Consider the following 26748-nt stretch of genomic DNA (forward strand, 5'->3'; position numbering starts at 1 on the left):
AGTTACTTGTCACATGACTTGAGATAGGTACTGTAACATTGTTATCTCTAATTTGAAGATGATGAAAAATGAGGCTTAAAAAAAAGTGAATTAACGTGCCTAAGACAAGACAAGGTTAGGAAGTAACCAGGCTTTGAACTCAACCTGTAGTATTCCTGAAACACATCCCATAGTTTCCAGGGGAAAGGAGATGTACATATGAGGTAATTATATTGTATCGATTAGCTAATGCCACATAGCAACTCATTCTAAAACAATAGCTTTAAACGACAAATATTTATTTAGTATTTTTCATGATTCTATGAATTAGGAGAGGTCTTTTCCGGACCAGTTTGGCATAGGCTAGAAGCTTGGAACGGCCTCACACATCGTCTGGATGGTATTGGCCGTTGTCATCTAAGGTGTTGGGGCCACGTCTCCAGCAAACTATCTAAGCTTAGTTCCAAGGCAGCAGTCACTGAGTTCCCACGAACAAGAGAGGACAGGGCCCAACTGCATAAGCACTTTTAAACCCTCTGCTTCTATAATTTTTCTGTAATGTCCCATCAGCCAGAACAAGTTCCATGGTGGATAGACTCATTTTTTATTAGAGAAACTACAAAATACCATGGCTTCTTCCACTTCCCCTCCAAATATACCTATGTAAGTTTCTTTTGTTGCATAACAAATCATACCTCAATTTAATGGCATTAAACAAAAATGAAGTTATCTCATTTTCTTCAAGTCATGAATTTGGGAGATTAACTGGGTGGTTCTGGCTTGGGGTCCCTCAGGAGCCTGAAGTCATCTGAAGGCTTGAGTAGGCCTGAGGGATCCACTTCCTCACAAAGGGGAAGGTTTGTGCAGCTTGTTGACAGGAGACCTTGGTTCTTTGCCCTGTGATCTCACTATAATGCTGTTTGAGAAGCTGGGTGTAGTGGCACATGCTTGTAATCCCAGCACTTGAGAGGCTGAGGCAGGAGGATTGCCACAAGTTTGAGGCCAGCCTGCACTACAAAGCAAGACCTTGTCTCAGAAAAAAAGGGTGGGGGGTGCTGAGGATGTGGCTCAGTATGAATGCCCTGGATTTAATTCCTGGTACTGAGAAAAAGAACTATATTCATAAAGCTGGAGGTGTGGGGCTCAGCGGTAGAGTGCTTGCCTAGCATGCACAAGGCCCTGTGTTCCATCTCCAGCACTGGCGGGGTGGGGAAGGTTCTTTTTGTTTTGTTTTTTTGTTTGGGTTTTCTTAGACAGGTTCTTGCTATGTAGTCCTGGCTGACCTTGAACTCAGTGATCCTCCTGCCTCAGCCTCCCAAGTGCTGGGATTAGGGATGTGCACCCCCACTCCTGAGTGATTCTTGATTATAGGAGTCCCCCATACACACCCTTGTTTCTGGAAGCATTTAAGAGCTCTTGGCCCCTGGCATTCTGAAGTGTGGTGATGTACTCTGTTGTGGCTTCTTTGTCATTTATTGGGTGAAATACCTGCTGGACCCTTTCAGTGTGTAACCCCTAAAACAGAAAGTGAGCACACAGAATGTGAGACCTCTCACACATGTGCACAAGGCCCTCTAGCCAGGTACACAGATTTAGGGATCTGAAGAGAAGCAGACTGGCTGGGGTCCTTTTGCCCCCTTCCACCGCCTCCTTGTGCAGAGATCCGAGGCCCAGAAATGAAAATGTTCCCTTCAGGGTCCTTGTGAAGTTTTATTTTTCAGAGTCACAGAAGAGACTGTATTTTCTTTAACCCTTGATTCGCTTTCATCTGTTAAGTCTGCCACTATCAGAACTCTTGCCTGTCCCCCTGATAGTACGTATGGTTTGCTAGGCCAGTTGCTTTAACTTCTCAAATTTGTCTTCTATAAAATGGGAACAATAAGAATTCCTTCTTTACAGCTTTATTGTGACAGAACTACAAGGCAATTCACGAAAAGTATTTGCCACAGCCTCTGATCGTAGGAAGAGGCTGCTACTTTCAGTGTTGACAAGTGCGGGACTGTCAGAGCAGCACCGCAGTCTGGTTGGGTAGGAAACTGCAGGGTACAGGGTGGCTTCACTGGGACTGAGACTAATGCCTTGTGCCTCTTTTTACTGTTCTCTCTAGTGATCACTCTCCTACCTCGCAGGAAAGTCTGGGAACAAGTGGGAATTCTCAGACAGGTAGAGAAAGCTTCTCAGTTGTTTTCTCTCTGCCCTCCTGGCTCCAGCTCTAAACATTTCCATGGCTCCAGGACTCCCTCATTGGTGTTCATCTTTCCTTCTCTTCTGTATCAGTTGTTCTGGGAGGAGGGAACTGTTAACCAGTTTGGTCACTTGTAAATGCCTCTCTGAGTGCAAACTGAGGGCCTAGGTAATAAAAACAGCTAAATGCACAGGGCACTGATAAAGTGCCAAGTGCTGTCCTGTGGCCTTCACTTGATGATTACTTTTTTTTGTGGGGGGGGGTACCAGGGATGGAACTCAGGACCTTGAGCTTGCAAGGCAGGTGGTGGAACACCTGAGCTAAACCCCTGACCCGTCACTTGATTATTTCTTAAGCTTCATAATTCAGGTGCCCTACTATTATCCTCATTTTATATATGAGAAAACTGGAGCACAGAAAGGTTAAGGAACGTGCCCAGAATCACACAGGTGTTTAGCAGTAGAGCCTCCTTAAACCCTGACCATCCAGCTCCCAGCTCCATGTTCTCTCTCTCCCTCTCTCTCTCTCTCTCTCTCTCTCTCTCTCTCTTTTTATGTATGTATGTATGTATGTATGTATGTATGTGAGACAGGGTCTCACTATGTAGTTGAGACTGACCTGGAACTCACTATGTATTCCAGGCTGGTCTCAAACTCACAGCGATCCTCCTGCCTCAGCCTCCAGAGTGCTGGGATTACAGGTGTGCGCCACCACACCCGGCTGGTAGGCTCCATGTTCTTAGCCATCCTGAACCTCCTGCACATATCAGTACCATTTATTACTCACCATGTGCCAGGCTGAGGCCTGACCCACCGTGCTACACTAACCCTCTGTATTATGTTGGACTTCCATTGTCTCTGCGCTTCAGTTTTTGTTTTGTTTTTCATTGTTTATTGGTACTTTTTAGGTATACAGTGATCTTGGGATCTTGTACCTTTACATGATGTATCTTCATTCTGATTTTTCCCCATTCCCCTGCCCTTGCTTTACCCACTCCACCCTTCCCTACTTACAAAGGTTTTGTTTCCATTTTTCCTTTTCTCTTATTTTTTCTTTTCCCTTCTTTCCTTTCCCCTACCCTTTTAACTTCCCCTACTTCTTTAGACCTTTTCTTCCTATTTTACATTATCAATTATACAATTTGAAACTTATTTACACTTTTAGTTTTTCACACCAAAGAAACTATTCAGCGTTTGCACGTGTGTCTTATTTATTTCACTTAAAAGTGTGGCCTCAATGTGCATCCATTCAGGTTTTTTTTTTGCAGGGAGTACCAAGGATTGAACTTGGGACCTTGTGCTTGCAAGGCAGGTGGTAGAACCGCTGAGCTAAATCCCCAGCCCTGAGATGCAATTTTAACAAGTCTTTACCCAGGCACCAGCTCCTCAGTAACGTCTGTAGTTCTTCCTACATGCCAGGCACTGCTCAAAACACTCTGCATGTCTTACTCGTCAAACCACTTTGGGGTCGCTCTGCAAAGTTGGCTTACAATTTCTGGAGGAAGAAATTGAGACAGTGAGGTTGACTGGGCTGGGGATGTAGCTCAGTGGTACAGCACTTGCCTAGCATGCACAGGGTCTTGGGTTTAATCTCCATCACTACAGAATTTAAAAATAAAAGAGTCTGACTATGTAGCTTGTGCCCTTCACTGGGCTGCTCTGGCCTTGTAGGTTGTCTAGGCCCAGGTTGTTTTCATCTTAGGAGTTTGGCGCTATGAGCATATAATTTCCAGTTCTCTGTGTCTAGGCACATGGGTGGATTAGATTTCCTTGCCCGCTTGAATTTAGATGTGGCCTACATGTATGACAAATGGCATTTCTGGGAAGGGTAATATTCTCAACTTGCCTGGAATGTTTTTCTTTTTTTGAGGCGCTGGGGATGCAACCCAGGGCCTTGTACATGCTAGGTGAGGGTTCTACCACTGAGCTGCACCCCAACTCTTCCTGGAGATCTTAAAAGCATAAGGATGACACCTCCTTTAGCCTGGGCCTCTGCTTAAGGGTGACATAAATGAGTCGAACACCGGACCTACAGTGCACATACAGGAAACCATTGTTTCAAGCCCCCTGGGACTTGGAGGTTGTTACTGCAGTATGACCAAGCCAGGGGTTCTCAGCCCCAGGACTATTTCCATTTTGGGCACAGTGATTAAGTCTGTTTGGTGGAGGGCTGTGCTGTGCACTATAGAATGTTTATGAACAGCCCTGGCCTCTGCCCACTAAACACCCACAGCACTCCCATAGCAGTGACAACCAAAAATGCCTCCAGACATTTCCAGTGCCTTATTGGGGACACAGTCATGTCTTGTTGAGAACTACTGCTCTCATCTGTGCTGACAGATTGGATTGTCCTGCCGGTTTTAAAGAAGCTCCATTTGGTCATGATTTTTTTTTTCTCAGTTTACATCCAGTGGGTAACATGCCCCAGTTTTAACAGGGTTAGCAGGAGGCACGTTTCATGTAACAGTGAAACCACCAAAGATACTGGACATAATGGTTTTGTTTTTGTTTTTTAATTTTTTGGTCCCCGGGATTGAACTCGGGTCCTTGCGCTTGCAAGGCAGGCCACCGAACCGCTGAGCTAAATCCCCGGCCCTTGTTTTTTAATTTTGAGACAGGGTCTCACTAAGTTTCCCCAAACTGGGCTCAAACTTGCAAAATTCTCCTGCCTCAGACTCCCAAAGTGCTAAGATGTGCACCACCACACCTTCTTGGTTTGTTTTAATGTGTGGTGAGAATCTGTTAATATTTAAAATAATCACATCATCTGCTGCCTCCCTCACAAGTGTGAGGACCCAAGTTCGATCCCTGGTATAAAAAATAAAATTAAATAAAATAATCACATCAATATTTCTTTTTTCTTTCTTTCTTTCTTTTTTTTTTACAAGGATCAATTTTTTACTGGGGTTCAAACTCAGGACCTTGAGCTTTCCAGGCAGGCACGGCACCACTGAGCTACATCTCCAGCCCTCACACATCAATGTTTCTAGGTGAGATTGGTCTATAATTTATTTAGTCTTTCTTTTTGTACTGAGGATCAAACTCAGGACCTTGTGCTTGCAAGGCAGGTGGTAGAACCACTGAGCTAAATCCCCAGCCCCTGGTCTATAATTTATGCAGTTTAAGTATTACTGTTATGGTGGCTTTCGCAGTATTGTCCTTCCTTTGCTGTGCTTTGGGATGGTAGGTGCCATGGGATTGCCTGATCTCTGAAAGTTGAAAGATTTGCCCAGACCACTTTGGGCTCAGAGCTTTTCTTACAAGGAGGCTCAACTTCGTCTGTTTAGACTTGCTCATCCCATAGGGGTCAATTCTGGTGAGTTATATTTTCTAGGTTTTCCAATATCTTATAGTTGTGGCACAGAGTTTTAAAAACTGGAAAAACTGATGTAGAAAACTAGATTCCTGCCCTTTCTTTTTCTTTTTTTCTTTTTTTTTTGTACCAGGGATGGGATTGAACTTGGGAACTTGCGCTTGGGAGGCAGGTGGCAGCACCACTGAGCTAAATCCCCAGCCCTCTTGCCTTTTCTTTAAAACTGAGGAAAATGTGGCATTATTGAGCCCTGCCCTGTACCCAGGAACAGTCAGACTGTGTCGATGGCTGTGTTGTCCTTCTGTTCCCATCGTTGCGCATTGTGTCCTGCCAAATCCCTGGAGTAAGAAATTAGGTAGAGTCTACATTTTGGTGCTTGTTGGGGACCACAGTGTAGGTCTTCGGAACAATAAGATCTGTTCCAAAAACAAAAACGCTGCACTAACTGCTCAGGATAAGATCCCACTTATCAGGAAGGAATCACTGACTTCAAATTAATTCTTAGCTTGTGACATCTTTTGTTTCGAGACAGGATCTCACTATGTAGCCCAGGCTGGCCTTGGATTCAAAGTGATCCTTCTGCCTCAGTCTCCCCCAAGTGCTGGGATTACAAGTGTGTGACACCATGCCTGGCTTGAAAATTATATTTTAAACAATTATTTATGCAGTTATTTGATTACCGTCTCCCCCATTAGATGACAGCTTCATGAAGGCAAATGCCATGTCTATCATATTCAGTGACAGAGTGGGGGACAAGTGTGTGACTTGTGCAAGCTTCCTGGCCCTGACTCATGGTCCAGCTGGCAAAAGCCAGTATGCCATTTATCGGAAATCCTCTGGAGCAGTCCTCAGGACTCTAAGAACAATTTTTTTTTTTTTTTTTTTGCCTTGTTCCTGTTTGCTTTGTTTTTGAGAGTTTTACTCTGTTGCCTAGGTTGCTCTTTAATGCTGGGGCACAAGTGATCCTCCTGCCTCAGTCTCCTAAGAAGCTGGAATTACTTAATATAGGAGCACATTGTTGCCGCCAGCCATCCTCAAACTCGTGTACATTTTTTTTGTTTTGTTTTGTTTTTTGAGACAGGGTCTCAACTATGTAGTTGAGACTGACCTGGAACTCACTGTGTAGCCCAAGCTGGTCTTGAACTCATAGCGATCCTCCTGCCTCAGCCTCCCGAGTGCTGGGATTACAGGCGTGCACCACCCCACCCCCGGCGATTTTTTTTTAAATTTTTTAAATTTTTTTTTTGGTACCGGCGATCGAACTCAGGACCTTGCATTTGCAAGGCAGGCACTGGAACCACTGAGCTAAATCTCCAGCCCTGTGTACATTTTAAGAATTGCATGATGTCTTGGTTCAGGTGGCTATGTCAAATTAGCATAGACCAGTGACTTGAACTACAAATGTTCCTTTCCCAAGTTTCTAGAGCTGCAAGTCCAAGATCAAGGCCCCAGCACATCCTGCCTGTGGTGATGGCCTCTCACGCACTTCCACTGTGGAGAGCACAGAATGAGGGCAAACTCTAGTTTCCCTTCTTATCAGGAAAAATCATCATGACCTAATTACCTCCAAAGGCCCTACCTCCTAGTAACACCACACTGGGGTTTAGAATCTCAACAGAAGAATAGAAGGAATGAGCTGGGCGTGGTGGTGCACGCCTGTAATCCCAGCACTCAGAGGCTGAGGCAGGAGGATCACTGTGAGTTCAAGACCAGTTTGGGCTACACAGTGAGTTCCAGGTCATTCTCAACTACATAGTGAGACCCTGTCTCAAAAAAACCAAGGGGGTGGGAAGGAATGAAGGTCTGGGGATTTAGCTTAGTGTCATGGTTCCTTTCTCTGTCCTGAGTTCGATCCCCAGTACCCCCCCCAAAATAATAATAAAAATTTTAAAATGGAAGGAATGAGAGCCAGGCATGGAAGATCAAAAGTTTGAGCCAGTCTCAATAATTTATGGAGACCCTGTCTCAAAATAAAAAGGCTGGAGATATAGCTTAGTTGAAGGCCCTAGTTTCAATCCCCAATGCTGAAAAAAAGAAAAAATGTGGGGTGGCTAAAACATTCAGTCCATAATACTTGGGCTTTTATTTATTTTATTTATTTATTTTTAGTGCATACTCTGGCACCTTAGGCCTAGAGAGCATGTTGACAGACATAGATGTATAACCATTAAAATTTTTTTTCCTTTTTGGCAGTATGGGCCACTGAACCCAGAGTATGTGCAGTGAGCTACATCCCTAGACCTTTTTAAAAATTTTTGAAACAGGGTCTCACTAAATCACTAAGTTTTTCAAATTTGCGGTTTTCCTGCCTCAGCCTCCCAGAATGCTAGGATTATAGGCATGTGCCACCATTCCCTGTAATGGTTCCAGTATGCTTAGAACTTTCCTTAGTTTTTGAAAAGGGTTGAGGCGGTAGGCATCACAGAAAAAAGAAGTTCAATGGTTGAGACAGGAGGATCACCGGTTCTAGGTCAGCCTGGACAACTCAGCAAGACTGTCTCAAAATAAATAAATAAATAAACAAACAAACAAATAAATGAATGAATAAATAAATAAAATAAAGGGGGAGGATATTAAACTGGGAATGTAGCAAAGAATGAGGCTGTAGGATCAGGGGCTTTGGAAACGGCCAGGGTTTAGCTCAGTGGTGCCACCCCCTGCCTCACAAGCACAAGGACCCGAGTTCGATTAAAAAAAAACAAAAACAAAAAACTGTGATGAGGGAATTTGTCAAGGTGAAAAGTCAGGCTCGTGATTTTACAGGCATCAGTTACACTCAGCAGACAGCAGAAATTGTTTTTAGCAGTGACTGTGGCCTTGGCCAAGGCATCTTTGCATTGGAAGTTGGCTCTGCTTCTGAAGCCTGACTGGGCACAGTCACACGTTGGTACCGACTGCTTTGAAATTCAGCAAATTTGGTGCTCAATATTCTGACATAAAAATTTGGTTCTGGTACTTCAGTACTCAATGGGCAAGCAAGCTAGAACCTCTGTACTGCCTTGTGACCCCCCCCCCCCCCGAGACAAGGTCTTACTATGTTGTCCCAATCTGACCTTGAACTGTGTACCTCATGGAGGTCTCAAACGCACAGTGATCCCCCTGCCTCAGCCTCCACAGTGCTAGGATTACAGGTGTGCACCACCATGCTGGGCTTTACTCCCTTTCCCACTATAAACAGTTTGTGTGGGACTTGTCCTTTTTGGTACTCGTCACAAATGTGATGAGAGTATTGCTTTGGAGTCAGGTTAACATGTAGCACTCCTGCTCACCCTGTGACCTTAATCTTTTCATCTCTTCAGTTTCCTCACTTTTGCAATGGGGCCGTAATTGCCTACCTCACAAGATCTTTGTGATAACTGAGACAGTGTAACCAAAACAGAATGCTGACTGGCACCTAGTAAGTGTGTAACTAGTAAGGGCAAGTTACTCCTCCCGGACTCTGAGTGCCAGACCTAATTGCCTTTCTCTGTATCCCAGGGTCAAATACAGGTTCTGGCTCAGCAAATGCTGAATTAACGAATGAGGGACAAAAGACTAAACTTACAAACTCCAGATACAATGCCAAGCATGTAATCCTACCTCTTGGAGGCTGAGGCAGAAGGATGGCCATGATTTTGAGGTTCACCTAGGCTACTGAGTTCAAGGCCAGCCTGAACTACAGGGAGACCCTATCTCCAAACAAATTAAAAAACCCAGGTACCATCATCCATCAGATACTGTTTTACAATTAACTTGGATAAGCAGCAATTTTTCTAAGTGAGAAATAGATCCAATAAAGAATTAGGAAAAGCTCTAGGCACAGTGGGACGCATGCCTGTAATCCCAGCAGCTCTAGGAACTGAGGAGGATCCTATTTTTGAGGCTAGCCTGAGCAACTTAGTGAGTCCCTGTCTAAAAAAAAAAAAAGGGCTGTGGAAGGACATGGGTCAATCTGTGGACCCGGAAGTCAACTGCCAGTGCCACCAAAAAATAAACAAAAAGGCAGGGGCTGGGTCTAAGACCATATATGAAATATGCTGTCTTTAGGAGGCAAGAGATAATTATCCATGAGATAACTGTTGTTGTGAGATACAACTTGGAGGTAAGGTCCAACCCACTAGATATATGCAGGGGTTCGATCCAAGTCCTTGGCTTAACAGGCAAATGGCAAAAACTCGTGCTGCTCACCCAGGACCAATGCAGCAGGTTATAGGAAACTGCTGACCCGCCTTTCTTTATAGACATTCTTTACAGTCCTACTGGGGCAGTGAAGAAGGAGGAACCTAACCAGGCCCTTCACCCCTGCGAGGCTGGACATGGGAGCAGCAGAAGCCCCAAAGTCCTAGGCCACTGAGGACATATGTGGCTTTGCTGATTTCACTTTTGAGCTGCAGTAAGATCTTACTGTCCACTGGGAGTGGTAGCTCACCCACAGGCTTCTGAACATTACCAGGACAACAACTGCTCTTACACCTGAGTCCCCGCCTTTTGTTTTTGGGCTCTCTACCCTGAAATGCCCCTTCCCAAGTTCTGCTATGCTACCAACAGAAACCCAATATCCTTTAAGGCCCTGGCCCAAGATTCAGGTCTCTGCCTCAACCCAGGAAGCAGGCATCTTGTAACCAACTTCTGTTCCCTAACACAGAAAGGAAGACAGACACAATATGTGGAGTTTTGTGTTTTATTTAGACATGGGATTTTTATTTTTGTATAACTTATCTAATTAAAATATTCATCTTGGTAGTTACCACAAAAAAGTAACATAGAAAATTGTATTTACATTTTGGGACCAAAATACAAATGAAGAGCAGGACAACACCTTGCTCCTTCCCCTCCTGCCTCTAAGAAAGAAAGAAAAGCCCCAGAGAACCTGCCCGTCACGCTGAGGATCACAAAGGGCTAACCTGTGTTTGGTGATTCATGTGTAGTGTAGCACAGAAAAAAATTGCACGAAGCTTCACAAAAGAGACCAAAGGTTCCACATCTGCACCTGTTCTGTAGCCACTCCACCGAGCCGGCGCGGTGCCGCCTAGAACTCGGTGTTCAGCCCACTCTTCTCCCCAAGTCACATCCCTGGCGCAGAGGCGCAGAGGGGGACGGTGGGAGATCTGGCTCTTCGCCAACAAGGTTCAGCACTTTATGTGCCAAAAGTGGATACTGACGTTGGGATGGACAAATTTGTGTCCTTTCTTCCTTTCCCATTTAAAGACTCCTAATAAGGGGATTTATCTCATACACAACTGAACTTGAAAACTGAAAAACTGGTTCAATGGCAAAAAATCCGAGACATAGCTAAGAGACAAATTCAAGGTGATAGACACCTACAGGGAGCTATTCCAGGCAGCAGGTGCCTGGCACCTGATCGAAATGTTCATTTAGTTTCAGGTAAGAGGTTTTGTAATATTAGATCTGGGGCCTGGGCTGGGGGTAGGGGTGTAACAAGCCAAATCAAAAGAATGCTTTACTCAATTAAAAAATACAGCAAATTAAAATGCAGCAATACTTGTGTCCACCCCAACAAGCACCCTGCACACCACACACTGAGGAATGCAGACTTCCTGTGGGGCCCTGGAATCCAGGTTAGCCTAGCGGAGTTCTCCAAGATGGTGAAAGTGGAGGCTCCGAATTCTAGGCCTGAGAGAGCTTGTGGAGGGGACTGCTGGCCAAACTGAGCAGGCTGGCTGGTATACTATGCCCTAAGGGTGCGCTATAGGTTTCTAAGGTTCCACATCCCAAGCCCTTAGCATCTATGTTCATCTTGGTCACCACCAAGCAATCCTTCTAGGTCCACTTTCCTTGACGGCCAGGAAGAAGTGGACATGGCCCACCTAGTTCTGACCTTGCCCCTATGTCACGCAGAAAGCAAGAGCCTCCCCTCCAACTTGATGGATGCCCTTGCGGTTCCCATGACCCAACACAACAGCTCAGAAAGTCTCCCTAGGCAGCCCCTTCCTCTAGTCCTGGCTTAAACACTAAGCATAGAGGGCTTGAGCTGTAGAGTTTTCTGCCAGACACAGCAAATTGTTGTGCTCTTCTAGTTACTCAATCTTATCTTTCAAAGAATAGACAAAAACAAAAGCAATTTCCAACAGAGCACTGCAACTTTAAAAACCATTCACTTCTAGCGGCAATTCATGGGGACCAACATTAAAGTGCTGGCTTTTAAAACTCCAAAGCCACATTCGAGGCTTTATGAAAAACCCTGCTATGCCTGTGTTTTTTTCTGTGGTGGGGCCCAGCGAGCTGGGGGAAGGTCACCTAAAATTTAATCAGAAACTGGAAATAATAAAATTGCTGATTCTGTGCAAATTAATCTCTCAAGGTTCTATGTCCTCAGTGAGCCTTATTAAAAAAAAGTGGGGGGGGACGACTTACAAAGAAGATGGTGGAAGAACTCAACTTTACAAAGAGCCTCCCTTAATAAATACAACTGAGTGGGTTAAAAAGAGGCACCTGCATAGGACTCCGAGCAACGCTGAGGAGGGGCTCAGGGAGAGGAGCCCCCAAACACTGCTGTCTCCACGCCAGGCTCCCCCTGAGGATGGGCTCGACACTCACTTCTGGCCCTGTGCACCGCACAGGCTGCAGGGCTGCCCAGTCCTCCCTGTAGAGTCCACTCTGGAGGGCTAACCTGGGATGGGGAATAGCTTTCATTGAGCTTCAATAAAGGACTTGGGAAAGAAAAGGCTGTGTGTGGTAAAGGACAAAACAACAAATCCCCCAAAAGAACTCTGGGGGTGATATAAATACAATCTGGGGGCAATATTTATTAATTAAAACTATGTCTTATAGTTTACAAAGATTCTAATTATCAACAAAAGTATAATTGACCTTAAAATCCTCAGCGAGACCGAGGCTTCACATCGTCTTCAGAATTCTGAAGTGTGCTCCGGGCAGGGTGCAGGGCTGTGGCACACAGGGCCAACACCTGCAGATGTGCAGGACTCGGAGCCTAGAAGGTTTCTGGTCTCCTTGGGAAGGCTCAGTCCCCAGTCCCCATCGTCCCTGTCTCCCAAAGTCCATCTCCAAGGCAAGTCCTCAGTTTACCGCCTAGAGAATCTATTCTTGAAGGCTTTAATCGTCTTGGCCATCATTGGGGCAATTTCTGTGAAGAGAAAGGCATCAGCTGTTTTAGACGGGAGCAGCTCAGACACACCCACAACAGTTTACAACCAAAGCCAAGCCACACCTTGACCCTCGTGGCTGTGTGTGAAACCGGTGGACACAACACTGTGGTATCAGCAACAGCACTCAGGGGACCCTGGCCAAGGCCCTGTCAGGCACCAGCCATCACCCTGCCTAATTCCAGCCACCTACACCACAGCTCAGGCAGAATGGCCAGTGTGCCCAGGGTGAACTGTGACAGCAGACTGGAGCTCAATCCTTGCTGACTCTGAAGGCTAATCTCCTCACAATTGAACTCTGCCTCACGAAAGTCAAACCAGTCAACAGCACCCTCTTCCCCAAATGCCCAGTGTAGCAACAGGTCCAGGATGAGCTATGCAAACCCCATCTAAGGAGGGCCAGCCTGCCACCTGACTGGGTCACTGGAGTGTAGCTGACAATCTGGGATCCCCACCCCATGGGCCCTACACAGGCTATGTAATAATGTGTTTCTCGCCGGGTGTGGTGGCGCGCACCTGTAATCCCGGCACTCGGGAGGCTGAGGCAAAAGGATCGCTGTGAGTTCAAGACCAGCCTGGGCTACATAGTGAGTTCCAGGTCAGTCTCAACTATACAGTGAGACCCTGTCTCAAAAAACCAAAAAAAAAAAAAAAGTGTTTCTCAAGTTAGACACCCCTTAGGATACTGAGGCTAGTCTATGCTAATAAAGTTAAAATACAAAACAGACCCAAACAGATATCCAAGCTATTTGGAAGCTAGGATTATAAGGTTATAAGGCCTCAGAATAACTGATTTTTCATTTAGCTGTTAGTAATTAAGACTCCTCCTATTGCCTAAAGAAACATTTTTACACTTAGGTGAAAAAAGCGAAGTGAGGAAATGAACATTCACTGTGATCATCACTTAGAAGATATTTATGGCCGGGGATTTAGCTCAGTGGTACCGCACCTGCCTCATAAACACAAGGTTCAATAAGCACAGAGTTCAGTTCCCAGTACCAAAAAAAGATATTCCTGTGTGGCATGGACACAGCAGAGGAAGAGCTAATCTTCAGAGCAGCTGGTGCCAAGGACCCTACAGATGCTACACCCTACACACAAAATGCAATCCAATGGTAATGACATTCAAAGAGGTTCAGACATGAGTTCTGAATATCTGAGCAGGAGATCAAGTTACTTACTCTTCACAGCCGGTTTTCTAGGATCATAGGAAACAGTACTGCTGACCACTGGTGCCAAATGGGCACTGCTGGTACTGGGGCCATCGTAGGCTGGCTCCTCCAGGCTGGAGTTAAAATTGTTGCTGCTGGTGGGAGTGTGGCTGCTTCCTGTGGTGTACGGGGCTGGCTTAATCCTACAACAGAGCAAAGTTAGTTAGCCACGGGCAGGAGGAGGTGTCCTCTTCACCAACAGCCTAAAGCTGCCTGTTGCAGGATGACTCGCTGTGGCTTGACAGTGGACGTAGCACCTGGGTGCTAGTGGTACCTCAGAGGCAACTGTGTAGCCCTTTCTTTTTAATGTTTTGGTACCTGAAATCGAACTCATGTCCCTGCACTTGCCAGGCAGGTGGCGGAACCACTGAGCTACATCCCCGGCTGCATAGCCCTCTCAAAGAGAACAGTGGTCTCAGCTGACCTTTACTGTTTAGCTATCAGTCTGCACTTCGAAAGCATTCAGGTGTAGGTCTGCGGGTGTGGTTAAGGCATAAGGGAGCACTTCCACAAGCCAGACCTATTCTCCACTGAATCGACACTGATGCCAATTACAGAGGCAGAGACCATCACCCACACTACAGTCCCCAGCTGGGGCTCAGGGAAGTACATTCTTCACTGGTCAGGATCGGCCCCAGAACCCATGCTCCCTTCCCACTGCCTGCTTTCATCCTCCAAAATGGTCACTTCCTGCCTGCGCTCCAGCTCCCTCCTAGCTTTGGAGCTCTCTTCCCTGAGCAGGCAAAGGTCAGGCAGAAGCAGCATCTTACTTGATTTTCTCATGGATAACTACTCCTCCTGTTCCAAACTTCTCCTGCCTCCGCCGGACATCACGAGGTGGCTTGGCCACAGAGTTGACAAAGGCCATCTTTGCTTGCCTGCCTGTGGACGGATATGAAGATTAATATCTATCTTCTTACCAAGAGATAAAAGGAGGGGGAGGCATGCAAAAAGACGTGTAATGTACACATATCAACTTCCCATGATAAGTATAATCATTATGTAATATAAACAAGTACTAAAATAAAAATTTTTTAAAATCTGCCTTCTTGAGCAGAGATGCTGCTATCATTTAAATCTATAGGGTTGGTTAGCTGGGCATGGTAGCACACACCTGCAATACCAGCACTAGGGAGGCTGAGGCAGGAGGATCACTGTGAGTATGAGACCAGCCTGGGCTACATAGTGAGTTCTGGGTCAGTCTCAACTACATAGTGAGACCCTGTCTCAAAAAAAAAAAAAAAAATTCTATCGGCTCAAAAGCCCCCATACAAGAGGACTAACAGTCCCACTGACAATGACAATCCTACTGCAGGGCAGCATCGGGCTGTGGCAGAAGGAAGACCCACCCACAAAGGAGAAAGACATTCAGAGGCCCAGTGGCCCTACATCTGCCTGGCCCACCAAGACCCTACTGCCAACTATAGTATCCACTTGCTGGCTTGTCCCCAGCTACCCCTCTCCCTTACCTTTGGGCTTATTGGCATGTGCAGATCGGATATTCTTTGTTAGGACTCGTAGCCGCTGCTCTCTGGCATCCTGAAGCCGCAGGTACATTTCCCGCCATGATTCATACTCTTCTGGTCTTTCTTCTTTAAAGTCGCGGTGACAATGAACTTTCCATAATTGATCTGTTTCTTCAATTAAAACCTGAAATCAGGACCAGGGCATCATTTACGTACATGCACTCTTACATCTTCCACCTAGGAGCTACTGGTTTATTAATAATTTTTTGTCTCTGTTGTATCATATTAAAATATCACTGTTCTAAGAAAAAAAATCATTAAATTTTTAAAAAATGTTAAGTGTGAGGTACTCTGTTAGTAGCTTTTGGGTGGTTGTGAGAGAAGCCAATAGAAAAACTAGGTTAGAATGAAACTTTTCCTATAGGAAATCAGTAAAGGGTAGAGCTGGGATGAAGTCAGATCAAGCGTTTCCTTGGCACTACACTGAACAGCCATAGCAAGGGGGCCACGTAAGGACCGGATGTAATTCACGTCTCCAAACCTGAGAGACAGCTAATTCAACCAGATGAGTGCATTTGCATCACAGGGAGGATTCTGGAAGGTCCGGATGCCTCTAGGAGACGGCCAGCCTGTGCACTGTACTCCCCTGCTCCACATATTGGGGATTGAATGCAGGGTACCCCAAACACACTTTTATTTTGGGACAGGGCCACTAAGTTGCTAAGTTGCCCAGGCTGGGTTCACAATGTCCTGCCTCTGCTCCCAGGGTGCTGGGATTACAGGCACTCACCAACACACCTGCCCAGTCACCAGACACCTTAATGTTAACACCGAGCATAACTTCGCCCTGAGTCTCAGGCACTCTGCTGCCAGAATCCTCCCTTCACGACTAGAAAAGCTCAAGGGAGGTGTTGAAGTGTTTTTCACTTTCTTTGAATCCCACCCTGATGCTAGCCCAAGAGGCCTACTTAAGATATCAGGAGCAGGTGCTAAATATACTTGTTTAAAGGTCCAGAGGCAGAGGCGGACCCAACATGGGCAGAACAGTGATCTGACCACGGGTCTGCCCTTCAGCCACAGCAGGTCCACAGAGACAAAGCTATTTCTAGAGACACAAGCCAGAAGGCAGCCCTCTTCCCACCTACAGAGGACACTCACATGATTGTATTCCTCTATGCGATACAGCTGATCAGGCGTACACCTCTCCAAAACGGGTTCGAGAACGGAATAGGGGACTCCTCCCACTTCAAAGATGGCTGTGGAGAAATCCAAAGTGAGAGCACTGAACGGTGCCAACCCTGCAGTAATAAGGTCCCGGCCTGACAATGTGACTTACAGTCAATGTTGTTTTTGAGTACGCGGATGCACTGCTGGTGCAAAGTCATCATTCTGGGGAGGTAGGCGCACTTGGAACCAGAGTACACCTGCATCTTAGAGTTCATTCTTCGCCCAGTGAATCCAGCTTCTTCTTCTTCCTGGGGCGAAGAGAATGCTATAGGGCAAGAAAAACCCAAAAGGGTATCACAAAAGGCCCTAGGCCATGAGTGAAAATTCTCCTTCCACCCTTGTCCTCAGACTCTCCCATTACCCTTCTCAAAGACAAACAATGCCATCAGGGACTCTAAAATAAACAAATGTGCATCTCATTCCTTTTCAACCGATTAGTGACAATTATACACGTTATTTTTTTCATTTGCTTTTTTTGGTGGAAGAGGTCAATACTGAAGATTAAACACAGGGACTTTACACTGGACACATCCCCATTGTTTTTTTCTTTTGGTACCTGGGATCGAACTCAGGTCCTTGTGCTTGCGAGGCAGGTGGCAGAATCACTGAGCTAAATCCCCAGCCCTCCCCACTGTTTTTTTTATTTTGAGACAGAAGTCTTACTGGGCTCAAACCTGTGATCCTTTTGCCTCAGCCTCCCAGAGTGCTGGGATTACAAGTGTGTGCCACGGTAAACACATGGTAAACATGGATTAACATGTTTGACCATTCAACACATTTTAGAAACTGTGCCATGCCAGTCTGTAAATAATGTCCATATTTTTCACAATGGTGTAAGAGGCCCCTGTCTGTATGAGCCACAATTTACCTGCTAGTCTCCTGCTGATAGACAATTATGTGGGTTCTTATACTTTTGCTATCAAAACAAGACATTTTTTTGCCAATTTGTGGTGGTGCACACTTCTAATATCAGTATTCAGGAGGCTGAGGCAGAAGGATCTCTGTGAGTTCAAGGCAACCCTGAACTACACAGTGAGACCCTGCCTCAAAAACAAAACACGAGACATATTTTTAAAACATAAAGATCACATACAGCAAATCCCATACAGAATAAAAAGGTGCTAATAACAGCAACACCTAAAATTTACTAAACACTATGCTAAGTGCATTACTGGCATTATCACTTTTTAATCTATTTAACAACCCTATGAGTCAAACACCATTATTATTCCCATTTGCAGAACATGAAACAAGTCTAAAAAAATTAAGATACTACCCAAGATTGGGTTTGGGGTATAGCTCAATGGTAGAGCACTTGTCTGGCATATACAAGGCCCTGGGTTCAATCCCTACCACACACACACTAAACAAAGACACACAGAGAAAAAATCATCCAAGGTCATAGAACTTGTAGAAACCAAGCCGGGCATGGTGGCGCAGCCTGTAATCCCAGCACTTGGGAGGCTGAGGCAGGAGGATCGCTGTGAGTTGGAGACCAGCCTGGGCTACATAGTGAGTTCCAGGTGGGTCTCAACTACATAATGAGACCCTGTCTCAAACAAACAAACAAACAAACAAATAAACAAAGAACTTGTAGAAACCATGCTGGAATTCAACTTGAGCCATCAAACTCCAGAGCCTACGCTCTTTAGAACTGCATCCAGTAACAGTGTTATGGTTAACAGATCATGAATGACTTTCTACATCTTTTCCTGTTTGAAAAAACATGTAGAACATTACCTTTTCGTTTTGCCTGGGTGGAGGACATGAATTCAAGGGAAGGAAGTGGGCGGTAATTGGCCTGGATTGTGGATAACGGGAGGTCCGGCAACACCGGCAATGCTTCGGTGGGGACCTGTAGAGGAGAGACAGTGATGGAGAGCCCGTCCACAGCACAGCTCTTTCCTACAGTCAGCTCCTAAAAGTGTCCACACAGCCCACTTCACAGGCAGATCCAGGCTGGAGGAGGCCAGTCACGAGACACCACCGGAAATACACAGTCGGGCCTAGCACAACAGGACACCTCAGGAAATTTCTACTGACCCCAATAGTTAGTCAGGCCAGGAGGAAGCTCACTGCAAAGTGAAATCCAACGGGCCCTATACAAACACACTGAGAAGAGCGGCAGGTGGACTCTGTGCACCCTGAAGGGCCCTGGGTCCTAGTGGGGTGCACCGGGAGCTAGAGGGTTACCTTTCTCAGCCTGGCTGAATCAGCTCCAATTGGCTGCGGCTTCTCAGATTTGTTCTCATTCACCTTGGGCAATTTCTGAACTGAGTCCAAGTTTTTACTAGTGCTTTTAGAATCACTCTTTTTAAGTCCTTTTTCTCCAGATGCTGTAGCTGAAGTTTTCACAATCTTTTTCTTTTTCTTGCGGGGCTGGTCATAGCTGAGGTACGATTCAAATGACATGGTGGGCTGCTCAAATTCATCATCCATGTCCGTCTCCTCTACTTTAAGGAGCGAACCGCCCAGCGACCTTCTATCTGAATTAGAAGTTTTTACTTTCCCTTCTTGAGCCTTAAGGTTGTTAGAAACCTTTTCTCTTGTTTTGGGCAGGTCTCCTGCCCCTTTTCCTATGTCTAAGCCATGTGCACTTTGTTTGTTTTTGTCTGACTTGGTTTTCTCTGAGTCCTTGTGCTTTGGCTTTTTAAGTTGGTTGTCTGAAGCAACCTCCACAGAGGGCACACACTTCTTTTTGAGGCTGCTGCCTTCTCTTTCCTTCTCTTTCTTCACAGCACTGGAGTGCAGTTTCTCCTTGGTGCTGTCCCCTGAGAGTGGCCTTCGGTTTTCCTCTCTGGTGAGGGCCTTGTGCGGTTTTTCTCTGCCCAAAGAGGACTTCTCATCACTCTTGGCTTCTCTGGAGCGTTTCTCCTTATGGGAAGATTTGTGCTCCTTGTGTGGGTTCGCAGTCCCTTTCCCTTGGGGTTCGCCCAGGTGTCGCTCTTGGCTGACCGCCAGTCTATCCTGAAAGGCATTGCTGTGGCCTTTTCCAGGTTTCTGATGGGGAACAGTGGGCTCGTGGTCCTCCTCTGGGGACCTGTAATGGTCTGTGCACATCTGATGGGGACTGCCAGAGGACACAGGGGACTGGACATGGCCACAGTCAGAAGACTCAGGGTCTGAAGAGTATGCTGGTGACACTCGGAGACACCGCTTTCTCTCATCTCTCCTCTCATGACTGTGAGACACTTTGTGAGATCTTTCAAGCGCTGGGAGCTTTTTGTGTTTTTTCTGTCTGTGCTCGGGGCTATAGGATTGGCTGCCAGAAGCCTTCCAGTTTTCCTGGTAGTCCTCTTCCATCTCTTCATCCCTCTGAAGAGCTTCCCGAGGGCGCTTCCGTGAACTGCTCTTCTCAAAGTCCTGTTCCTCAGCCTCATTGTTTCTGAAAAAGTAGATATAAATCTCAGTGTAATCTCTGTACAAAGTCACAGGCCTTGCCAGGCGTGGTGGCACACCCCTGTAATCCCAGTACTTGGGAGGCTGAGGCAGGAGGATCACTGGGAGTTCGAGGCCAGCCTGGGCTACATAAGTGAGTTCCAGGTCAGTCTCAACTACACAGTGAGACCCTGTCTCAAAAAAAACAAAAAACAAACAAACAAACAAACAAACAAAAAAGTCACAGGCCTTGAACTCACAAAAAAGGTAAAGATGCAGTTAGAAATAAGAGCACAGTAAGTGGATTATGCTTAAAGTACTCAACTAGGTTTACTTTATTTATTTTTAGTTTTAGTTTTTGATACCAGGGATCGAACTCCTGTCCTTGTGCTTGCAAGGCAGGCGGCAAAATCACTGAGCTAAATTCCTGGCTCAACTAAGTTTAAAAACTGGGAAAATGAAGAGGGGGAGGTGGGAGAAGGAAAGTCTTGAAAATATATTCAGAAAACAAAATTGGGAAAATCCCATGTGCCACATACCCATGATGAATGCAATCATTATATACTGCAACCATGTACTAATAAAAAGAAAAAAGAAGCCGGGTGTGGTGGCACATGCCTGTAATCCCAGGCTGAGGCAGGAGGATCGCTGTGAGTTCCAGACCAGCCCGGACTACTTAGTGAGTTCCAGGTCAGTCTCAACTACATAGTGAGATCCTGTCTCAAAAAACATAAAAACAAAAAAAACAAAAGAAAGAAAAAAGGAATTGGGGAAATAGCCAACTGTGGTGGTACCCACCTGTAATCTCAGCACTGTGGGAAGCTGAGGCAGAGGAGAGCAAGTTCAAGCATAACCTGGGCAAGCATACCAATGTTAAAGAAAGTGTGAAGGACCTGGGTTCATTCCCCAGTACACCTCCAAATCTTGTAGACATGAAACATGAAAATGTTCAAGGATTTTTTTCCAACAGAGGAATAGGTTTAATTTGTTCCACCAAAAGGGGACTAAAAAAGTGCCTTTTAAGAAGCTCCCCCGCATTAGGTTTATTGGTACATTTAACCTAAACTTTTTTTGGGGGGATTGGAGATTGAACCTGGGACCTTGCACTTGGGAGAAAGGTGGAGGAACCACTGAGCTAAATCCCCAGCCCTAAAGAAAACCTTTTAAGAAGTTTGAAGGGCTGAGGCTGTAGCTCAGTGATAAAGCATGTGCTTAGCATGCATGAGGCCCTATGTTTGATCTCCAAAACCAGAACCCAAACAAAAAAGCAATTAGAAACATGCCAAACTGTTAATAGTGCTTATCCTTAAATGACAGAAAATTTTACTTTCTCTATTTTTAAATAGTTCTAATGTTCTATAATGATAAATCATTTCCATAATGTATGCGAAACATATTTTAAATAAGAAGGTGGAAAAGAAAACCATGAAGTTCAACAAACCTGAGAAGTGTTCTTACCGTTCAACAGGCACCAGCTTCTTCCACTGGGCCACGAGGTCCCTGGCAAAGCTCCCAACTTGCTCGTGCTTTCGAAAGCTATTTACTGTTTTCCCGACCCCAGTCTCCTACAAATTCAACAAAGCGACTGATTGAGGATTAAGGAACAAAGCTCACTATACCTTGCAATTTTCATTACTAAATTACTTAGTTGCATGTTCCCTAATCACTAATGACACATAGTAACAAAGCAGAATAATTCAGAGAAACATTTTATTGAAACACTTTCAGAACTTTAACAACAGTAACATGAGTGACTATGGCAGATATTAGGCATTGCCTCTAGGGGGTTTGCATGTAGCATCCCAGTTTTTACCTTTGAGGCAGGAATCAGCCTCATTTCACAGAGGCACAGCCTAAAGTCATAGAATTTGGATTTGAACTCAGAACTAGTAAGTCCCAAAGCCAACGTTCTTTTCATTCATTTTAATTTTTCATAAACGTCACATAATGGTGTATTGAGGGCACAGCTCAGAGATGAACCACTTGCCTTGCATGTGAGATGCCCTGGGTTGATTCCCCTGCATCCCTCCCAACAACAAAAATCATATAACATTAAATTTGCTAACCAGTTAAAGTATATAAAGTATGTCATTTAAAGTATATAATTCTGTGGTTTCAGAACACTCCTAATATTGTACAACCATTTCCGTAATCTCATTCCAGAATATTTCCACTACCCTAAAAAGAAGGCCTGTTTATCTCAATTTCCCCAGTCCCTGGCAATCACTCATCTACTTTCTGTCTATGGATTTGCTTGTTCTGGAGATTTCATATAAAAAGAATCATACAATATGTAGCCTTTGCCCATCTTCTAGTGCTTCCTGTACACTCTCCAGTGGGAAAGAGATGGGATAAAAGTCATACAATTCTTACCGCAAGAATGTCTACTGTAATAGGTAAGGTGGAGAGTTTCTTCAAATACTTCAATAGCTGCAGAGAGAATAAAACACATTAATTTCTCTAGCCATAGTCACTGGAACAAATAGAAATATCTGATGGTTAAATACTCAGTGCTACAAGTTTTACAGCACTGAGTATAGTTATTACCTATTTCACAAGTGTGAGAATGGGCTCAGAAAAGTTACGTTACCTGCCCTGGGGTGGAAGCAGGGAGGGCTCACTTGAGTCTGTGGATTTAGATTCCATGCTTTCAAATGCTATTCTATAACAGAGAAGTAAGTTGTGGAGAAGAAAATCAAAGCCTATTAATTCTGATAAAAGTCATCAGCAATTATCAGCCCCAGGTTTGTTTTTTGGGTTGTTTAGTTTTTTGTTTTGAGACAGGGCCTTGCTACGTAGCCCAGGCTGGCCTTGAACTCATAGCAGTCCTCCTTTCTCAGCCTCCCAAGTGCTAGGATTGCAGGTGTGCACCAGAACATTCAGATCAGCCCCAGTTTTGACTGAGTATTTATGAGAAAGGCTACCAACTTTAGGAAAGTAACCCACAGACATGACACAGAGGAAAGTAAAAAGAAGAGGCTTGTATTAAGAGACAGTACCGGGCTGGGGATTTATCCCAGTGGTTTCACCGCCTGCCTTGCAAGCTCAAGGTTCCGAGTTCGATCCCCAGTACCAAAAAAGCAAAAACAAAGAAAAAGAGAAACACTACCATGTTTCCAGAAGGGATATACAGTGTTTAACAAAGTGCTTTTTAAATACAAGTGGAAGCTAAGTGTCACGGTGGGAGTTTTTCTGGGCTACATAGTAAGACCCTGTTTTGAAAGTAAAAGAAAGAAGTGGAAAGCCAGCAATAATTGTCAGCTGCCAGAATCAGAACTGTGCTCTTAATAAACACAATAGACCTGGGCAGATTAGAAAAGAGATCTAGGTTTGGCCATATTTCCTTTCTATAGTCCCCAAAACTAGGTCAAAATTGGTACAGTAGAGTTAAAATAGAGTTCTAAAGTCAGAGAGGTTTCAGTTTGGCTGTTACCTTCTTGCCAGGTGATCTTGTGCAACTCAGTGACCTCTCTGAACCTGAATCACTTCATCTGAAAAACAAGGAACTGATCCCTGTCCCTACTTCACAAGCCATGAGGATTCACTGAGACAACTACGTGCAGGACTTGGTCACAGTGTCTGCAACACTGTAAAGCTCGACACATGCTTATTATTAATCATTTTATCCACCAGCTGACAGCATTTTAAAATGTTCTACCCTTGATTCTCAACCCCATATTGCTCAACCAATTCCCACTTATACTATTTCTACCATAAGTCATGACTGGCTAAGCCTGTCTGGGAAATGTTCACCTGCATATAAAAATATGTACCATACAAGGAGTGCTACAATGTACAAGTAGTTCAAAATATATAACTGTGGCTATCTTCACATTTAATTAGAAAACAAGATCTTTATTTCTCCATTTATAACCTGTGCTATAACTGATAAGCCATATTCCCACACTTGATTTTAGCCAAAAGGCTGAGAAGCGATTGATATGCCATATTCCTAATAAGTGCTGTAACAAGTATGTGTTTCTGCTCATATTACTGCTGTAATTACTAAACACGGTCACCAGGCAGAGCAATCGGATCACAGGTAATAATCTTGCTTGGGAACAAGAGGCCAAGTGCTATATCCAGGGAAGGTGAAACTTCACAGTTGAGTGAAAAGCATCCTCCACTTCAAATTCCATCTCCACCATCATCTAACTCAGAAAAATAGTTTATGTGCATTTGTCACCCATGCTATGGGTACAAGGATTCATGCCAATCCCCTTAAAAGGAAAATTTAGAATTACTAAAAAGATATAAAACAGGCAATTTCCCCCTAATGTGATTCCCCGGAAGGAACAGGTGGGGAATATTTATATACCATCCTGCATGTCAGCCACTATGCAAAATTCTCTCATTTGATCCTTACCATACACTGGTTATTATTCTCCCCATTTTACAGATATTAAAACTGAGCCCCCAGTGAAGTTGCATAATTCACCTAGCAAGCTAAGAAGCAGCCAACATAATACCATCCTTGGGAAAGAAAACAGAGCAACAACTCAAATACCTATCTCACAGCATGCTTGGGACAAGACACAGGAGCTTCTCCTCAGTTTAAAGTCCACGTGGTAAAGGTCACCAAACGGACAAAAAGTCCCAAGGCCTCTACAAGGCCAATAGAGGAACTATGGGGCCAGAATTCACCAAGGGTGTGTTTACCTTAAAGCCCAGCACTAAAGGCAAAAGTAAATGCTGCCTCTCTGCTTCACTTCAGGTTAGTAGGAATGACTTAAAAGCAGACAAAACTAAAATCCTCAAGACTTTCAAAGTGACTTAGCCTAAGAGAAGAGAAATACTTTACTCCATCACTATTTTCAGTGAACTTCAAGAAAGTCTGAAGGATAACAAGGCAAACCTAGGTAGTATAACTGATAGCAGGCTACTGAGCAATATCAAGCACATGCTTAGAAATCTTGGTTGTCTCATGCATACTACTTCAACTCAAAAAGCAAAGAAAAAAAAAAAAAAGCTTTCAGTGCTGATCCCATCTATCAATCTGTGTTCTTGATAGTTTCTCCATTCAAAATGTAACACAGAGCAGGTGACTGTCTCAAATAATTTCCAATTCAGTGGCAGAACAGAAACCAAGTAGCTCTGGTCTACTTCATACTTTCTCTCCCAAGGCAGATGAACTTAAAGTGAAAACAGTTTTACTTAAACATCAATGCTTAACACCAGAAGCTCCATGAACACAGGTGTGGAAATCCACCTTTGGTTAATAATGGCTTGAAAACAAGATTTGGTTGCAAATTCAATACTGCTCTGTAATCATCTGGCAATTTCAAGAACAACCTGTGGGAGCTTGTTGGGTTAACAGAAGGCTGAGAGGGAGGTGGCCAGTGTGCCAGCTTGCAATTTTCCCTCTGCAAGTTAGCTCATTTCTGAATGTCAACTATTATGCCCTTTGCAAAAAATGACCTCCCAACATTTTCTCTTCTTCATAATGTTCATTTCACAACACAAAGCCGGAAGTTCGTGGTGATTTTCTATTTTTCACAGTGCTGGAGACTGTGGTCTCAAGCATGCTAGGCAAGCACTGTGCCACTAAACTGCAACACCCGCCCCCCACCCAGCCCTCGGGTAATTTTCTACCTGGGAAGAGAAAGCACAAATGCTTTTTAAAAGTTACTAATGGTTGAAGTAAGTCTACTTGAACCTTTTCCTAACTTGGTATTGCATCATAGCAACTACTAGAAAAACTATTTTAAAAGCTAAATCTTTGCGGAAAAATAACTATAGGTATAGAGCATTAAAAAAAAAAATCTGGTAGAAATAAAGAGCATAATACTGCTCTTAAGATTTTAAGGGCTGGGGATTTAGCTCAGTGGTTCGGTGGCCTGCCTTGCAAGCGCAAGGACCCAAGTTCAATCCCCGGTACCAAAAAAAACCAAAAAAAGTCAATTACAAATCTTAGCGGTTCAGGAAAACAAACTAGTGCTCGGAAATAATGACCACTTATCAGATGTCTACAAAGAGTTATTGTAAAAAGAAACTTGTAAATATGCCTGACCATAGAAAATATAACAGAAAGAAAGTGTAACAACACAATTGGAAGCAGTTCAGTCTTCACAGATTTATAACATGGCTTCCTGAAGAAGTGGATCTTTGAGCTGGGTATGAATCAGTAGTTAAAAAGGAGCCTGATGGTGAGAGGCTGTGCGCAACATTGGGAAATGGAGAAACCTCCCTGTGTCAGGCTAGATAACCAAATAAAGCAAAAGGGGCCTTTCAAGAAAAATTCTGGAAAATGATGATTAACATCTGCTGAGCAGTTATATCCTGCTGGCACCTCAGTTTTTTAGTTTAGACCCAGGAAGAAGTAGAAGAATAGACAGGCTCAGCAGAGAACTCCCCCAATGTCCATAGCTGGTAAATGGATCGGACCGAATTTCACCACTTTTTCTCCACCGCGTGGCCCCATAACTTCCTCTTCCACCAGGACCCGCGCTCAGACTCACGTCTTTGGAACTGCGCGCCCTGGCCAGGATGCTGACCGAGCGTCACACCCTTACGGTTCTCACCGAAGTACTGCAGTGAAAACAGTTCTAACACCCACCAGACTCCCAGAGACAACCGAGGCCGACACTCGAGCGATGGGTCGGTAGAAAAGGGCATTTAAGAGTTCCTAAAAGCGACAAAGACCAGGTAAGCGCGTCTGGAAATGGTTGCCTGCCACTTGCAGCAAGGAGAACCAGGAGCCCTCGCAGGGAGGCAGGAAGGGTAGCAAGGGTCCCTAACCACAACTTCGGTGCCCGCCGCGCCCGCCCCGGGAGCACAGCTGTGGCGGGGGCTCATTGCGCTCCGTCCTGAAAAGGATTCGCCGGGAAGGCGAGAGGTCCACAGGCGCGGTCCAGGGCAGAGTGAAGCCTCCCGGCCTGCACCGCCGC

The 26748-nt window shown here is 44.8% G+C and overlaps 1 protein-coding gene across 1 annotated transcript; it reads right to left on the reverse strand.

The window, feature by feature from the left end:
- Nucleotides 1-10649: 10649 nt before the first annotated feature.
- Eloa (elongin A) lies at nt 10650-26696 on the reverse strand. Its single transcript, XM_010625977.3, has 11 exons — nt 26600-26696; nt 22235-22291; nt 21320-21426; nt 18677-19868; nt 18224-18338; nt 16593-16748; nt 16415-16512; nt 15260-15440; nt 14561-14672; nt 13761-13933; nt 10650-12560 (listed from the first exon to the last, which is right to left on the reverse strand). The coding sequence occupies exons 1-11, from the start codon at nt 26654-26656 to the stop codon at nt 12499-12501; spliced, it is 2310 nt and encodes a 769-aa protein (XP_010624279.1). The 5' UTR covers nt 26657-26696; the 3' UTR covers nt 10650-12498.
- Between the last annotated feature and the right edge of the window lie 52 nt (nt 26697-26748).

Source organism: Fukomys damarensis, unplaced genomic scaffold (genome assembly GCF_012274545.1).
Source record: "Fukomys damarensis isolate Sample0158 unplaced genomic scaffold, DMR_v1.0_HiC HiC_scaffold_23, whole genome shotgun sequence".
NCBI classification, from domain to species: domain Eukaryota; kingdom Metazoa; phylum Chordata; class Mammalia; order Rodentia; family Bathyergidae; genus Fukomys; species Fukomys damarensis.